The sequence below is a fragment of the Lonchura striata genome, chromosome 15 (genome assembly GCF_050655825.1).
Source record: "Lonchura striata isolate lonStrDom1 chromosome 15, ASM5065582v1, whole genome shotgun sequence".
Classification (NCBI taxonomy): domain Eukaryota; kingdom Metazoa; phylum Chordata; class Aves; order Passeriformes; family Estrildidae; genus Lonchura; species Lonchura striata.
Window position 1 is genome coordinate 12,696,089 of NC_140717.1, and position 18,404 is coordinate 12,714,492.

Sequence of the window (18,404 nt, forward strand, 5' to 3'; positions counted from 1 at the left end):
CTGAATGAATGATTCTCTTTCCATATTGCTCCAAACCCTGTCCAGCTTGGCCTTGGACATCCCCAGCCACAACTTCTCTGGGCACCCTGTGCCAGGGCCTCAGCACCCTGCCATCCTCATCCTGCCTTCCTCATCCCTCCCATCTTCATCCTGCCATCCTCATCCTGCCATCCTCATCCTCCCATCCTCATCCCTGCCATCCTCATCCTGCCATCCTCATCCTGCCATCCCCATCCCTGCCATCCTCATCCTGCCATCCTCATCCTCCCATCCTCATCCCTGCCATCCTCATCCTGCCATCCTCATCCCTGCCATCCCCATCCCTGCCTTCCTCATCCTTCCTTCCTCATCCTGCCCATCCTCATCCTGTCCATCCTCATCCTCCCATCCTCATCCTGCCATCCCCATCCCTGCCTTCCTCATCCTGCCTTCCTCATCCTTCCTTCCTCATCCTGCCCATCCTCATCCTGTCCATCCTCATCCTCCCATCCTCATCCCTCCCATCTTCATCCTGCCTTCCTCATCCTGCCATCCTCATCCCTCCTATCTTCATCCTGCCATCCTCATCCCTGCCTTCCCCATCCTGTCCATCCTCATCCTCCCATCCCCATCCCTCACCTCCCGCAGCGCTGAGGCTCAGACCCGGCGCTGCCTGCCCGGGGCTGTCCCGGCTCCGTTCCCGCTCCCGCGGCCATCCCGGCACCGGCGGCGGGGACCGGCGGGGACCGGCGGCTCCGGCCGCTGCCTCCGTTCCGCTTCCCGCAGCGCCGAGCGGGGCACCGGGTACCGGAGACGGAGCTCCCGGTCCCGACCGCTGAGCATCGGGCACTAAGCACCGGTACCGGGCACTGAGCACCGGTACCGGGCACTGAGCACCGGTACCGGGCACCGGGCGTTGGGCAGCGGCTCCCCCGAGCCGCCCCCTCCCCGCTCCGCTCTCCTCCCGCCGGTGCCCGTTTGAACGGGCGGATCCCTCCCCCTGCTCCCAGCGGAAAGTTGCACAAAGTTGGGTCAATCAGCGCTTTTCCCGCTGCTCATCCGCCGCTCCCCGTTGGGACGCGCCGCCCTGCCCGGTACCGCGGGGCGGGGGCACCGGCGGCACCGGGGGCGGGGGCGGCCCTGCCCGGCCCTGCCCCGGCGCTGACCCCGGGCCGGGCCGCGCATGCTCGGGGCTGGACAGCTCCGGAGAGGGAAATTTAAACCGGGGCCGGAGCGCGGCCCCGCCGCCCGCCCCGCGCACCGAGCGCCCGCCGAGCTCCGGGCGGCCCCGGGGCCCCGCCCGACAGGTTGGTGCACGGAGCGCCCGGCGGGCTTGGGGGGTCGGGGATGGGCAGCCCCGGGCTCCCTTCGTCCCGGGGTAGCGGGGATGGGGAACCCCCGGCTCCCTGCATCCATCCATCCCCGCGGCAGCGGGGCTGGGAGTCCCGGGGCTCGCTCCATCCCGAGGCACCGGGACCCCCGGGCTCGCTCCATCCCGAGGCACCGGGACCCCCGGGCTCTTCCATCCCGGGACAGCGGGTTTGGGAGCGGGACTCCCCCTGAAGCTCCGAGGCAGCGGGTCTGGGGTTCTCCCCGGCTCCCTCCATCCCTAGGGCAGCGGTTTGGGGATTCTCCCGGATTTGGGATTCCCTTTCCATCCGCGGGAACCACCAGGCTCCCTCCACCCGTGGGGTGCTGGGATTCTCCCGGGCTCCCTTTCCATCTCTGAGCATCCAGGGCTGGGGTCTCCCGGTTCCCCTCATCCCCGGGCAGCCCGGGCGCGCTCGGACCGCTGCAGCTCCCGCAGCTTTTTCCCCCAAAACGCGACGGATGCTGCTTGGGGAGGGGATAAGAGCAGCCCAAGGCGGGAGCGCTCCCGGCTGGCTCGGTGCTCCCGGTCCCCTCAGCCCTGTCGGTAGCTGTCCCTCCCTCAGGGGTCCCTCTCTGGATGGATCATCCCCCGGGAAGCGTTTTCCTGCCTTTCCCAGCGCCGGCAGCGCAGCCGGCGGTGCCGGTGCCCGGTGCCGGGGCTCGGCCGGGGCCGGTGGCTCCCGGCGCTGCTGAAGTGCTGGATAGCTACTGCTGCTGACCGCTGCCTCTGCTGCTTCCCCAGGAGATGATAGAGAGCGAAATCCCGTCCATAATGTCAGGAATCATTAGGAATTCAGGGCAGAGCCACCACCCCTCGCAGGAGTACAGGTGAGGTTTTATCCGTTTCAAAAACGTGCACCCCACTGGCACAGCTGCCAACTCCTCCTGCTTCCTCCTTGCCTCCTAAAAAATCCTTTTAGCATGTAGAAATCCACTTTTCTTCTCCTTCTTTATTTTTTTTTTAAGCTATCTGAATTATTCCTCCACTCTAAATAAGATTTCTAAGGCTGATGGCCAGTTACAATGCATTCCTGATTTAGAAACATTCCTGTTTAAAGTATTCACAATGGTGGCATTTGGGTGAAGGCTGGACTTGCTAATCTTGGAGGTCTTTTACATCCATAATCATTCCATAATTCTATGATGCTCTGATTTTCATACTAACCTATATTTGATAAATATCCCTTCAAAACTTGGGCTGACGTCTCTCTAAATTCTCTGCCCAGCGCAAGCGTTGCCACAGAAGGATATTCTCGTTAAAATATAATAGTTTAAAAGTTCCCATGCAGATCTCTTTTTGCATTGTTGTGGAGAAGTCATGGAGAGACTAAACAAGAGACACTGGAGGAGCTTTTAATTAAAACAAGCACTTGTGTAGCCCTCCAAAGCACTGACAACATGTCAAAGGGCTTTTAATATGGGTGGGAACAAACCTGGCTTTGCCAAGAGCCTTTCATAATTTAATTTACCTGCACCACCGTGCTTCCATTTATCATTTCAAAGCATTGTTAGAGGCTACAGGAGAGTTCTGCATTAATTACAGAGCCCTGGGTTATGTTAGGTTACATTTTGTCACATGATGCAAAGCTCCAATAAATACAGAACACACACAACATGTCCCAGTCCTCACAACAAAACAGAGAGCAAAGCTGAAGAAAATGAATTAATTTTTTTATATAAAATGAGCATCAAGAGATTCATTCCTCCCAGCCTGAGGGGTTTGCAACCTTTCCTGGGGCTGCTGCAGGTATTCTTCTCCTGGCCTCTCTCTATTCAAAATGCAAAGGCTGCAGCTCAGCCTCTTGCAGCTCAACAAGGGATTTGTTTTAGTCCCTGCAGCCTCTGGGGAAAAGGTTTGTGCCTCTGGTTTTGCTCTTTCCCGAGGCACTGTTTGCTCTGGGCATTTTTCTTGGCTACGTAAATATTGGTGAAGAAATTATTTGGGATTTAAGGAAGGGGGTGGGTGAGAGGGACTTCTGGGGATGTGGATTTAAGGTTGGATCTTCAGTGCCCTGCAGAATTCACCACCTTAACAAAGTCCTTTTTTTAGGGAGAGAATTGTTCTTTAACTCAGAGCTGCAGGGAAAAAAAACAAAAAAAGGCTTTTTGGGGAGAAAGATAGGATTTCTCTTATTGCAGTAAAAAAAAAAAATCATAACTTTCTTTTCCTCTTTTTAAAAACCAGCTTTGGGTCCTCTGTGAAATGTTTTGAACTCAGTTCTCTAAAGTTTTTCACCCACTTGTGATTTCTTTACCGCGGCTTTAAAACGAATGATTTGACCTCGTTTAATAGTGGCAAATTCTGATAAAAATGCATAAAATCTGAACTGCACCATAAATGCGGAGCAGTATTTGTCCTACTTCATGAGAAAACACTTTGGATTATGTAAAAGAAAATCTTTTAGACTGAATGATTTTAAGAAAAGAATAGACCTGTCAAATTCTATCAGCTCTGTTTACTCTCCTGCTGTCACCACAGTCCAAGACTGGAACCCACAGTCCCGAGTTCTCCATGGGGGAGCATCAAGGCTCCACAAAATGGGGAATGGCCTCCAATTAACGAGTGCGAGGCTGGGGCTGTGCTGAGAATACTCTTCTGTCTCATTTGGACCCTTTCAATGGGACAGTTGGACTTGGAGGAGCCCCGGCTTTGCTGCGAGGAGGAAAAGGCTGGGAAGGGAGGGGATCCAAGCCCCAGGCACCCATCAGCTTGCAGGCAGATTGTGCTTAAAGCTGGAAAACTTGGGATTTTTAAAAAAAATTTTTTTAAATTTTTTTTGGTATTTTTTGTAAAAATAAACGTGGCAAAAAATCTGATTTGAACAGGTTTTTGAATTGTGCAGCTCCGAAGCGTCTGCAGTAAATTTGCTGTGGCTCAGGGTGCTGGTGAGGTTTGGGCTGCTTTTGGCTGCCGTGTGAAATCCCAGGACTTTTTGCAGCCCTGTAAAATGATTTTAGGCAAATAACCCTCCCACCAGTGAGCTGGGGGATATAAAACAGCACAGGGATGATTAAGGGCCATCAGATCTCCTCCACTGCCTGTTTTTGTGGTGCTGTCACTGCCTGGCTGCAATGCAAAATAATTCTTCATTTTAGCAGCTGCCTCTCTTCATTTCCTACAGAAAATACCACCATATTCAATATATTCACCCTCGTAGGACTGACAAATATTTCTAATGATTCCATATCGCATTTAAGGGAATGAAAGTAGAAAATTGTAACACACTGAGATTTTTTTAACCCTTAGCACTTCATCCTTGTCAATCATAATTAATAATTTAACGTGTTTTAGTGCCAGCAGCACCAGCAGACCACAAGTTTTCTATGGAGTGGTGGTTCCAGCACAGAGCTGTGCAAATTTTAGGAGCCAGCTCCAGGTTTTTCCCATGGAGTTTATGGGCTGATTCCTGGAAATCCAGGTTCTTCAGCTCCTGGGCCCTGTAGCAATCCAGGCAATATTTTGAATTGAAATATAAAATCTGTCATTTTGATTTTAAGATCTGATTCAATAATACTTGGTGTAAGGACCACTTTTCTATTTTTTTTTTTTTTGTGTGTTATTATGTATTTCCAGCTGACAGAAGCCTTGTGGAGAATTTTGAATGCATTTTCTATATGTTAAACAGGAATTAAGCTTTAAATTACATATTTTTGATCAAAAGGTTTAATAATTAACAATTCAATATATTAGTGGATTATATTGTCCTTTACCCCATTTTAATTATCTCTTTGATTCTTAAAAATATTTCTATATTCATTAGCTCATTAGTCTGATCAATATTTTCCTTAATTACTTTATGTTGTCATAATTCAGTGTAAAATGAGATTAAGAAGCACAGGACTGCTGTACTGCATCAATTCCAGATGTGGCAGGAAAAAGATGACAAATCTGTAATTTGAGCACATTTGTTGTGCTCTTATCTCTGGGGTATTTTTTTTTTTTTACACTGGGGTTTCTGGAGAGGAAGTGACACCTCTGTGCCCTGGGATGGATGGATGGATGGATGGATGGATGGATGGATGGATGGATGGGAGTGTACAAAAGGTTACAAATGCATCACTAACAACACCCTAATTGTTCCTGGAGAAAATGCCAGTGTCCATTCCTGTGACATTCGTGTCTGACAGGCAGTGAGATAATGACTCCGAGTGTCCCAGGAATTCCAGCGCGGGAGTTGCTTCATTCTTTCCAAAAAGAAAAAAAAAAAAAAGTGAGAAACCTCCAAGGAATCAGTCAAACTGGATTGATTTAAGTGGATTAGCACAACTGTTTCCTCGGCACTCCTGAAATGTGCTGATCTGGAGGAATAAAAATTTGTGGCCTTTTGCTTCTCCCCAGGTCCCGCGGTGACGGCGCAGCTGGAGGGGCTGGATTGGGGCAGCACCTCGGGGTCCCGGGGGAGCAGAAAGGGCTCATCCCTTACCTCACAAAGGTGTTTGGCCAAAAGACAAAGGGAACTGGGACTTCTCCAGCATTCCTGGGGGATCTCAGAGGCTCCTGGCACCCACTGACAAGTGCAGGAAGAGGAGCTGCTGCAGTCCCAGTGACTGAGGGGCTCCTGAGAGCCCTGCCCAGGGACAGGTTGTAGAGCTGATATTCCCTTTACACTGCACTCACACCTACACGAGGCTCCAGTGCTAATGAGCAGCAATTTCCAAGGAAAAAGTAGCTTCCCTGTCAGACCATGGTCCTGTTTTTCATATAAAACATCCCTGTAGTGCCTGATGCTTCAACACTTTTTGCTTTGTTCTCACATCGGTCAAAAAGTTGATTTTTGGGTTGTTTGGTTTGGGATTTTTTACCAAACAGGTTCCTGAGTCAGATCCCAGCTGTATTTGGTACATCCCAGCCTAGGGATGGTTAGAGCAGAGCAGGGAATGAGTGGCTGGGGGTGCAGTGCTGCCATCACCTCTCGTTTCCTCTTGGGTTTAAGCATTACACATTTGACTGTAATCCAGTTTCCACTGGTCCCATAGTGAACTGGTGTAATGGGGGTAGTGAAATGGGGAGTTGGGATGGTAAAAAGCTCCAGGAGTGCAGTTGTAGCCTGTTCTTAGTACCTTCAGCCTGTTCAAGTACCTTTGCAGAGGATTTTTAGAGAGTCCAGCGTGGTGCAAGGAAAGGAGACCATCACCACCTGCCAGGTTAATGATGTTAATTTGCTTTTTCCTCCCTAGTTTTTGTTCTGATAATGCAATGTTTTTTGAGTTATGGATAAGGAGGGACTCTGTTTATCCCTGGAAAGCTGCTTAAATTTTGTTCTGATTTTCATCATGGCCAGAAATAACTTGGAGATCTTGAACACAGAGAGAAGGGGTGGGACAATGGTTTGGGACTGGGTGTGTGTTGTGCCTTCAGGGAGGAATCACAGACCAAAAACTCTGGGAGCTGCAGAGTAAAACAGGAGAGGAGCTGGGGCAAAAAGAAGTTGAAAGGGACAGCTAATTGTGAGTGTGGAAACCAGAAAACAGTGGGGGAAAAGCACCTGGGAGGGGAAGGGCATAAAGGGAAGGAGCAGAGCAGCTGGAATGAGGAGCTGAAGGAGATGGGGAAGTTGAATCATTCAGTGAAACAGAGGATCCTTCTCACCATGGACACAGCTGGAGAGTCACAATATAAATCTTTTCCTTGTCTTGCCTATAAGAACTCTCTGTGCTTTGCCCTGAGGATTTTGTGTAATCCCAGACAAAGGAAAACACCATTTCTAGAAGAGTTTTCTTTGGACTCTTTCTGTCCAGTTGTCTCTGACTGGATAAACCATTGCAAACAGCTAATTAAGAACCCATCACCCAATTGCTCCTGCCTGTTGAGCAGTTGTGTCACCTAAGCCTGGGCTAAAAACTCAGGTGGCAGTGTTGAAAATGGGAAAAAACTGTCAATTGAGTGAGACTGAAAACCATGGAATATCCCAAATGCAGCTGCAGGGTTTTGGCCTGGCTCTGTTCCAGGTGGAGGTGATGGCTTGTTGAGGAGAGGATCCTTGCAGTCTCCAGGCATGAGTTCACCATCCCATGCAATAGGGAGGTGGATAATTCATGGATAATTCCCCTGGCAGTGGTTCCCAAGGTGAGGAACCACCCTGAGCTCAGCCTGAGGGAAGCTGGCAAAGCCCCACTGTAGTACAGACTCAGATCCAGCTCTGGTGTTAAACTCCTGCGAGGTCAGGCCAGGAATGACTCCAATTCCACATTGTGCCAGCAGGATGCTCTTGATGGTGGTGAGAAAAAGGTGAAGATACCTTTAGGTTGCTGTGAGTGAGGATTTTGTGCTGCTGGCAGGCTCTGGTGAACTTTGCCAGGTGAGCCCAGCATCAGATATTGAAAGGAGTCTGATTCCAAGGTGTTCCTGATCCAATTATCCTGATGGGATAAATATTTTGGGCGGAAAACTCCAGAGCAGATTGTACAGACTAACAGTGCCATGGAGCATTTCTGTATCACACCCAGTTTTCCAGGCACTTTTCAGAGGAGGATCTGTGGATCAGCATCCCGGGATACACAGGAGGACTGGGCTTTAGACCCTCAGCACCCTCTGGATTCTCATCCTTGCAGGTGCCTTTCCAGGAGAGAAACAGAAGCAGGGGATGTTTTCCTGCAGAGAGTTGAAAGCAGAGGGGTAAAAGTGGAGTTGCATCATTTCACCACACCCTGAAAAACAACACCACGTTTGCAACACATCTGGCAGGACTGCAGCCTCCCCTTGCCGGGGTTCCAGGAGCCCTGGGAATGAGCAGGGGAGGCTCAGCAGTGCATTAATTAGAGCCTATCACTATTTATCTCATTTACATGCACTGAAAGGCTGCTTTTACCACAGTGCCCCATTGTGCCAGGGGCTGTGAACACCCAGCCAAAGGCAGGAGCTCTGACTCCTGGAGTTTATCCTCCTGGAGTTTATCCTCCTGGAGTTTATCCTCCTGGAGTTTACCCTCCAAAGTGATGAGCAGGGCAGTGGTGGGGAACAGAATCCAATCCCACCTGGCATTCCAACATGCACTTATGGATCTGTAGCTGTCTTGGCACAGGCAGTTTTCAGCTCAGGAAGATTTAAACCCCAGGAGATGACAATGTTGGTTATTCTTGTGCTTGGCTCTCTCTTTTTCTGCAGTTAAATTAGAATTTCTTCACTAGAAGCAGGGCACACATTGAGCCTGTGGCCTGGGAGTTCTGCTGGGTTTATGCTACAGAATATCCCCAGACTTAAAACTCCTCAGCCAGGCAGCAATGGGAATCCTTAAAAATTTCACCTTCTTTAAGATATGAGAGATTCAACATTGATTTTGAAGGCAGCCTGAAGAATAATCTTTAAACTTGAAATCATGGAATCATAGAATTATCAAATCATTGAAACACAGAATCCCAGAATGGTTTGGGTTGGCCAGGGACCTTAAATATCTTGTTTCAACCCTCTGCCATGGGCAGGGATGTAATTCTGATTGAATTTGCTTTTTTCCTCATTTTTAACAGAGTGTCAATCTGATAACTAGTGAATCCATTTTTTAAAAAGTGTAGTGAACAGGCTGAGGTGGTTTTAAAAGGGAAGGGAAGGGAAGGGAAGGGAAGGGAAGGGAAGGGAAGGGAAGGGAAGGGAAGGGAAGGGAAGGGAAGGGAAGGGAAGGGAAGGGAAGGGAAGGGAAGGGAAGGGAAGGGAAGGGAAGGGAAGGGAAGGGAAGGGAAGGGAAGGGAAGGGAAGGGAAGGGAAGGGAAGGGAAGGGAAGGGAAGGGAAGGGAAGGGAAGGGAAGGGAAGGGAAGGGAAGGGAAGGGAAGGGAAGGAAAGGCAAGGCAAGGCAAGGCAAGGAAAGGAAAGGAAAGGAAAGGAAAGGAAAGGAAAGGAAAGGAAAGGAAAGGAAAGGAAAGGAAAGGAAAGGAAAGGAAAGGAAAGGAAAGGAAAGGAAAGGAAAGGAAAGGAAAGGAAAGGAAAGGAAAGGAAAGGAAAGGAAAGGAAAGGAAAGGAAAGGAAAGGAAAGGAAAGGAAAGGAAAGGAAAGGAAAGGAAAGGAAAGGAAAGGAAAGGCATTGACTTGGAGAAAGAGCCATTTTGCACTCTTCTCTAGCTATTAACTACAACTGCATCTTCATAACCGTTTAAAGCAGAGCCTGATGACAGTGACAGCGATTTCCCAGCCGACACCCGACCCTTTCCTCGGCCCTGTTCGTGTCCCTGGAGCGGGACACGCAGCCGCACCTTCCCACGGGCAGCCGGGTGCATCCCGGGTGAGGCCGAGGCAGGATTCTCCCGCATTCCGGGCCGGGAATGCGGCTGGGGAGGGGCGCTGACCCCGGTAGCGCCGGCAGGGCGCGGGGTGCCAGATGGCGAGGGGACGTGTGTGGTGTGTCGCCTGTCACTCGGGGCAGATTAATGGGAGGTTTGCGGAGGAAGGAGCGGCTGGGGGTGGCACAATGAAGCGGGGTGCCCACAGACAATGGGGGCCACGTGCCGCGGGCGTTGGGCGCACAAAGGGCCGGCGGCTCCCCCTCAATGGAGCCAACTGTTGCAAACGACCCCGAGCCTGCCCGGTTTTCAAATCATTCCGTGCCCCTGTTTTCTTCCAATCCAGCCAATCTCCGCGCCGGGAGAGCCGTCACCTGATGGGCTTCTTTTTTTTTTTTTTTTTTTTTCCTTTTTTTTTCCCTTTATTTTTTTAATGGCGTAACCATGGCGATGCTAATTATTGCCCTATAACTACAGTAGGAGAGAGAACACGGCTGCGAGGGAGATTTGAAGAGGGTTTTTTTTTTTTTTTTCCCTTTGGCACTTGGTCCCGTGTTGATTTTTCCCCCCCCCACCCTTTTCTCCTTTATAAAATCCTTTTGCAAACAAGTGGCATTTTGCTTTAAAGATCTCCCCGACAGAGGTTCACCGAGCCTTGATAGGTGTTTCTGGAATTCCTGAATAGAGGAGCTGAAAGCTCCAGGGCAGGCAGGCACTGGAGTTCTGCCTTGTTCTTTTAAGCTGATTTAGAGTCGTGTAAAACATAAAAGATGCTTCAGCAAGAGACCGGATTTATTTAAGATTTCTGCAGCATCATTTGGCAGCAAACACACATCAGCAGCAGACACAACTTTAACACATCTCTGAGAGCTCTTGAAAGCAAAAGGGTTTGAAAGCAAAATCAACTGCATCCAACTAAATTATGTTTTTCTGAGAGATAAAGATGTTTTCCTGGATGTGAATCCCTTTAGGTTTACCCCGGGTGTCGAGTGACAACTTCCTGACATGCCCTAATTACTGCTTTACTCCACAAGGTACCAGTGACTGCTGTAATACTGTTCCACATAAATTAATTAATTTAGCCTTTCATTTGCAAGAGTTCTTTTATCGACTTTAACGGGGAGTTCGGACCACACAGGAATTTTTGAGTACTGTAAATATATTCCAATATTCCCGTTTTGTACCATATGCTCTATCAGAAGCAAAGCAAAACAGGTGATTTGGAACATGTAAAAGGTGTCAAAAGGAGAGCTTTAAACCAAAAGCAGCCTGTCACAGCTGTGCCTGCTGTTGTTGCTGGTGCCTGGCAGATATGGTGCCTCCAGTCTCAAACCTTTCATTCTGGTCCTTTACTCTGTCAAAAACTGCCTAAAAATTGTTTTTTTTAAGTATCAATAACTTCACATATCTGAATGGAAGATATCAGCTGTTCAGTCTGTGAAGTTCTTTTTATGCAGCTGCTGATCTGTCACCACTGACAGGATCCAGGGGCTGGGAAAAGTTTTCCCAGGTGTTCCAGCAGAAGCAGCACACACATTCCCCAGGAGCTGGGCACAGAGCTCCTTCCAAGGCTCTGGATTGCAGGGTTAATACAGAATGATCAGGCTCTAAGTCCTGGTTTCTCCCCCATCAAAGCCAAAAGAGTGCAAATTTCTGACAGGTGTGAAAATAAGGAATCAGTTTGGATTTGTTTCCAGGCAGTTTCTCTGCTGGGTTCCTGGGCCTTCTTCCCCTAAAAATGCTCCACAACAGGTTTTCTTAACCAGAGTGTTTCAGACTGGACAAAGGAACACAAGGCCAGGTAAAGGGTGTCAGTAACCAGCTGTAAAACCACAGGGCACGTCTGGATTTGGATACAGAATTCCAGCCTGGTGGTTCTTCCCACTGACCTGCAGGAGCTTTGGCACCCCAGCCATCTCTTCCCAGGGACAATGCAGCCCCATCCCTGCTCCCTGCTAACCTTCCCTGCTGCTTTGCAGACTCCTGGCTTCAGACCCGTCCCAGCTGAGCGAGGATGAGCTCCCAGGGGATTTGCAGTCCCTGTCCTGGCTGACATCCGTGGATGTGCCTCGGCTCCAACAGATGGCCAGTGGGAGAATGGATTTCAGCCTGGGCGCCCAGAATGCCATGCTCCAGCAGACAGGTACTGTGGGGTGGGAAATGGGAATAGGGAGCAACTGCTCCTCAAACAGCACAGCCTGGCCCTGCCACTCCCCCTCAGGCTCCCTTTTCCTAGCCTTTTACGTTTTGCTTCCTGTCCAAAGACCTGGAGCCTGTTGGTTTCTCATGAGGGCTCTGCTGGTGCCTTCCCCTCATTCCAAGAGGAAGAGAGCTCTAGCACTGGCAACACTCACATCCCATGGGAATTTCTGCTCAGTGCAGCTGCTGGTGACCTGTTGGGTTGAGGTATTTTAAGTCCTGGCTTTCAGAGATTTTCAACAGCTCTGAAATTAGATGATGAATCTTTCTGCATTGTTTCAACACTGATAAAACAAAGGGCACCTCATTTACCTCGCACCTCTTTGCTTCTTGCAGCCTTGCAGCGTGTGTTGTTGAACTCTTTGCTTTCCCTCGTGAACATCCTTTAGGTAAACACACATCACAGAGCTCAGCCTGCCTGAGAGCACAAATCCAGCTGATGCTGAATGTGTTGTTTCTCTTTTGTAAGACACAGTGTCTGTGTCACCACCGGGGGCTGTTAAACAGCTGCCCCTCTCCTTCCCTGCCTAACAAGTTTTGGGAGCAGCTGATGTCACCTGGGCAAGCTGTGAAAAGCCAGAGAAGTTGGATTCTCCACTCCAGAACTTCCCTGTGCCCAGCTGCATCTATTAATCCCTTTCCCTGAACTGTGCTTCCATGGGAGCATTCCTTGCCTTCCTCTCTCCACGCCAGGTCCTGTGGGGAGCACGATGCACTCGACACCCGGGGCGATGATCCACGTCCAGGCCAGCCTCCCACAGGGAATCCTGGGCCTCAATTCCATTTCAGCACATGGAGCCAATGTAAGAGCAGGCCTTGGTGGCTCATTATTGCCCCAGCTCCTGGGACAAGGTGGTGATAATTCCTTGACTGTTGTGTTTCTCTCGGCAGATGAGCCCCTATGCCATGGGTGGGCAGCTGTCCCCTGGTTTGCAAACACATCAACAGCTCTTCCCTCCTCCTCCTCCTCCTCATCCTCCTCCTCCTCCTCACTCCCACCAGGTGTTTGCCCTGGCCCAGAACCCCCAGCAGGTACTGGTATGTGCTTGTTGTCTGTCTTGAAGAACCTGCCAAGATCAAATCTAGATGTCTTTTAAAAGAAAACTAAAATATCCCTAAATCCACATACCCATGGGCATTTTGCATCCAACATTTCCCTTCTTTTCTCTCTGCACACAGTGTAACCCAGCAGCAATCTACAACACATCCTATGGGGCACAGCCACACTATTCCCAGCCACGCCTGGCTCCCCACTCTGCCCAGGAACTGCACCCAAAGCATTATCCCAAGCCCATCTATTCCTACAGGTGAGTGGGGAGCAGGGAGCACATTGCCTACAGCCTGTCCTGGGATGGCTGTGACACTGCAGGGGTGTCTGAGTCCTTTGGAAGGGAACAAAAATCCCCTCATCCATGCAGGAGTTCTGTGGAAGCTGCCTCTGAGGGGTAGCAGGAGTGAACAAGCAAAGTAATTCCTAGAGAGCAGCACAGTAACAGCACAGAGGAATAAAACCTGAGGATCAGGGGGAAGTGGTCACAGCACCAGGCCTGGCAGAGCCCAAGAAGAAGGGTTTGGAAAATCCTTTTGGGAATGTGGTGTGACTCTGGAGGATGGTGCCTGTGCAGGGCCAGGAGCTGCACTCAATGATCTTTGTGGGTCCCTTCTAAATCAGCTCATCCTGAGCCCTTGGGAACAGAAATCCCAGGATCCCAGCTGTTTGTGTCTGAAGAGGTGGGTCCAGGGTTGCTAGACCAGAAGTTATGGAGTGGCAGGACAAGAGGAGTGAGTTCCCACTGCCAGAGGGCAGGGTTAGATGGGATATTGGGAAGGAATTCCTCCCTGTGAGGGTCGGGAGGCCCTGGCTGCCCAGAGAAGCTGTGGAAGTGTCCAAGGCCAGGTTGGACATGGCTTGGAGCAACCTGGGCTAGTGGAAGGTGGCAGGGGGTGGAGCTGGATGAGCTTTAAGTCCCTTCCCAGCCAAGGATTCCATGATTCCAAGCCATTGCTGGTTTCCCTGCCCGCAGCTGTTTGATCGCGATGGCGCTGAAGAACAGCAAGACCGGCAGCCTGCCCGTGAGCGAGATCTACAGCTTCATGAAGGAGCACTTCCCCTACTTCAAGGTGCCTGAGCATTCCCGACCTTGGAAACGCCACATCCCAAGCCCCCTTATCCCCCCAACACCACGGCTGCTCCCATTAACCCCTTCCTGCCCCTTCGCAGACTGCCCCTGATGGGTGGAAGAATTCCGTGCGCCACAACCTGTCGCTGAACAAGTGCTTTGAGAAGGTGGAGAACAAACTGAGCGGGACGTCCCGCAAGGGCTGCCTCTGGGCCCTCAACCCCGCCAAGATCGACAAGATGGAGGAGGAGATGCAGAAGTGGAAGAGGAAGGATTTGGCTGCTATTCACAGGAGCATGGCTAACCCAGGTAGGGCTGGTGCCCCACATCCCCATCCTGCACGTCCATGGCACTCCCTGCATCCGGGGTTACTGTTTGTGGGAATATTTTAATATCAAGGCACATTTAATGCGCTTTTCATAGAGAAGAATTTTAATGCTGTTTCTTGCCTGCTCTTCTGCAAAACTCTCCCTTTCCTATGACATTTTCTTATTTATAACATCGAATTTAATATTATTTAATACTCTATTAGTATAACTATTATGCATTTATATCTATTTATTATCTATATTATCTTATATATTTATATAGATACACATCTAACATTATATCTATATATCTATATAGATATATTTTATGTATCTATAATATCATATATATATTATATCAATATATCTATAGCTATATCAATATATTATATATATTAATATATTTCTACTAATACAAATTAGTATAAATTACATTAAATAATATAAATTATTTATACTATACTACTATATACAGTATATATAGTGTATATATATACACTATAGTGTACTGTATATATAAGTATATATAGTATATATAGTGCATATATAAACTATATATACTATACATTATTATACTAATATAAATTATTACAAATTAAATTATAGTAAATTAGTATACATATTAATATATTTCTACTAATATATTTATTATTTATATATTATTTATTTATTATTCCTCCCCTTATTTATAAAATTTCTTATTTATAAAGAACCACGTTTTCAAAGCTTTCAGGAGCTCGGTATTGATAAAATCAACTGGAGGTTTTTACTACAAAATCAGTAACATGCAGTCAGTGATAAATTACATGCTATTTGTTTAAAAGCAAAAGGGCCACTGAAACAGGAGTTTTTTGTAGCTATTTGGGAGATAAGCAGAAATTTTTTTGTACTTATAGATAAGTAGAATTCTGAGTGTTTTCTCTGAGCATAGAAGCTCTGCAGCTGGGGGTGAGCTGCCATCAGGGGTGGTTGGGCTGCTCTGCAGTTTTGTGATCAATTCTTTAGCTCAGGGATTACCATGGAAGTGGATTTGGGGAAGGAATTAGGTGGCATTTCTTTGCTCCCTGCACGGTCACAGCCTGTGCTGGGTCCCGCACGGTGACAATCAGTTCATGCCATAAATGCAGTTGTGCTTTGGGCAGTCCCTGCTTGAACAAAGGGGTTAAAGCATCTCTTTCCCTCCCTGGAATGGGCAGAGGAGCTGGACAAGCTGATCACCGACAGACCCGAGAGCTGCAGGCGGCCCCACAAGCAGGCAGAGCCCGAGGGGCCCCCGCTGGGCCGGATCTCCGTGTCCCAGCTCCAGCCCCAGCCCATCATGACGCTGTCCCTGCAGTCCCTCCCGCTGCACCACCAGCTCCAGACCCAGGCTCGCCTCGCCCCCAACTCACCAGCACCTGCACAAACGCCTCCTCTGCACACCCTGCCTGACATCAGCCACAGCCCCCTGCCCCACCACCCCATGGGCCGCGCCCCGGACTTCCCGAACGTGGCGGTGGACATGAGCACCGAGGTGGATGCTCTGGATCCAAGCATCATGGATTTCGCACTGCAAGGTACGGGGTGAGGCACTGGGGGAGGGCAGAGCTGGGGTCTGTGGATGTGTTTGTCACTGAATATCCAACTAGGATCCTCAGTGGGATGTTCTGGGATGAGGCTGGGTGTTGGCATCTGCAGGGTGACTTCCCCGGTCACCCTCAGTGGATTTTGTCCCTGTGCCAGGTGGCACAGCAAAGCACATTCCTGGCTCCAGTGCAGGCACTGCACGGGGTGGAAGCAGGGGTGTCAAACCAGCTGGATGTGGGACACCACATCTCTCTGCCCTTGGGAAAACAGAGCTCTGCTCATGCTTTGGGGTTCTCTCTCTGTGCAAGAAGAACTTGTCTGGTTTGTGGCAATGCCTAACATGATCCTGGATAGAGCACAGGTAGAGAGATGCTGTCTGGAAAGGTCTGGAAGCAGATGACTTGGGAGATAGACACACTTGCTGGAGAAAGGTCTTGAATCACAGGATTTGGGGGATGAGACTTGCTGCTCCTTGCACCACTGTGGTCCCACCCTTAAGCAGCAAATGAAGCCCTTTAGTCCCGGCCCTGGGGACCTGGGGATGTGCTGCTGTGAGCAGGATTCCATCTTTTCCAGGGAACATCTGGGAGGAGATGAAAGACGACAGCTTCAGCCTGGACACCCTGGGTGCCTTCAGCAACTCGCCCCTGCATCTCTCCGACTGCGAGCTGGGCACGCCCGGCCTCACGCCCATGTCCAGCGGCAGCGACCGCTCCTTCTCCGACCTGCAGGTCACTGGCCTTTACACCACCTACACCACCCTGGACAATGTGGCAGCTGCTCAGTACATGAACCCCCAAGGCAACAAAGCCATCCCTCTGCTCTGAGCTTGGCACCGTTCCACGGATCCCGAGGGACGGTTCTTCCCCGTGGTTAAAATCCAACCGGGAAGCTCCAAGGGCTCGTCCTGCTTTGGGATGTGTTGGCTGCTTCCAGCGTGTGAGGCCAAAATAAAGCAAGCTGGGACTTGTAAAACCACTTTCTCCCATGGCAAGGGCATGGACATTTGTGTTGTGGGACTGGGGAGCTCTTCAGAAGGACCTGGAAGGCAGCAGGAACTTTCACTGGAATGTAACTGAGCTAAAAAACACTCAGTTAAGGGAATTAAATTTATTCCACACCATGGTGGAGCTGCTGTGTCACCACTGTCACAGAAGCCACCACAAGCCAAGGGGCTGGCCAGCCCAAGTTGGTTGATTGTGCCCCTGGTGTGTAATTTTTTCTTAATTTGCCACATTGGACAAAGACTTCCCCCAGTTCCTGGAGACGTTTGCACCACTAACACTTTTCTGACATAACTGTTGTTAATTTATTGTTAGGAGGTAGGAAAAAAGGAGCCAAACCACTAAAAAAGGAAAACTCACCTCCCTAGCAGGCCACTGTTATATCTAGATTTGTAAAAGTCCTCATCCCTGAAGGAAGTGGTACTACTGAACTATTAAACTGATCACTGGCTAGAGGATTTTAGGAATTATGGCAATTTTTAGGATTTTTTTTAAAAATAGATTTGTTTATAGTCTTGTGTATTGTGCTTCTGTCTATTCTTGTGCTAGGCAGTATTACTACTTGTAAATTTATTTATATTTATTGTTATGAAAAGAAATTATGTGAACTGAGCACTGTTCAATTTGTATAATGCTGCAGTAACCTGGTTTTCAGCCACTAAATTATTCATCATCAGAACCACAACCATCTTATCACAGTTTTTACACTACATTTCTTTAATAAGCACTTTTGATACTGTGAAACTTAAGCTTTTTTAAAAATTCAGAGACCAAATATTGTCACTGTACCTTTCATAATAGTATTTGCTTATTAACTAAAAAACCTGATTGTAATGTAGCTTTTTTAAAAAAAATTCAAACCCTGCTTTGTACTTGTTAACATACATTACAAATAATGTGATGAAACATCTGAAATATATTGGAATTTAGCATTTAGTCTACTTACCTCTGTGAGCAAAAAGTGTTATTTATATCTTGGGTTTTGTCTGTTCCTGTGCATTCAGAGAATTTCCCAGTGCCATATCCAGGTGCTCCCAGGCTTTTCTCTCCCACACCCATCCATGGATTAAAGCTGGAGGGTGCAGGATGCTGGAGTGGGCCCACAGGGCACTTTCTTGCTTGAAAATATGAAGATCAGGGGCTTGGAATGATCTGTTCATCCCTCCATGGCAACCTCTTCCAAAAGGCACCATGATGCTCCACATGTCATAATTTATTGTCCAAGGACAAATGTGATGAATGATCCTTTGCTGTGACTGGTGTCACCTACGATGTCTTTGCTTTTTTAAATAAATATTTCTTAGCACTACGCCTGGGGCATTCTGGATGTGCTGTGTGCTGCCTGCTCTGGTGTCATGCTGGGCTTCCCCAAGTTTCATTCCCTTTACAGACCCTATGGCCAAGATGAAGGTGGATCCTTGGCTCAAATTCTCCAAGAGAGTAAGAGTTTACTGGTATTTACTGAAAGAGTTTACAGGTATTTACTGGAAGAGTTTACAGGTATTTACTCTAAGAGTTCTTCTGAAATGAAGAACCTCTGAAATGCCCGGAAAGGGTCTGGAATGGGGACAGGGGCTGGCAGGAGGGATGCTCCGAGCTGCCCCACCCCAAACAGGTCCTGGGCCACACAAAAGGGGCTGCCCAGTGC

General features: G+C 48.9%; 1 protein-coding gene across 1 annotated transcript; it reads left to right on the forward strand.

Annotated features, from left to right (window-relative positions):
• The first annotated feature begins 1,209 nt into the window (after positions 1–1,209).
• FOXN4 (forkhead box N4) lies at positions 1,210–18,329 on the forward strand. The gene is made up of 10 exons (XM_021544587.3): positions 1,210–1,286; positions 2,093–2,178; positions 11,539–11,702; positions 12,452–12,561; positions 12,650–12,790; positions 12,938–13,065; positions 13,783–13,879; positions 13,980–14,187; positions 15,383–15,742; positions 16,329–18,329. Exons 2-10 carry the CDS (start codon positions 2,096–2,098, stop codon positions 16,577–16,579), a joined length of 1,542 nt encoding a protein of 513 aa, XP_021400262.3. The 5' UTR covers positions 1,210–1,286; positions 2,093–2,095; the 3' UTR covers positions 16,580–18,329.
• The last annotated feature ends 75 nt before the right edge of the window (positions 18,330–18,404 follow it).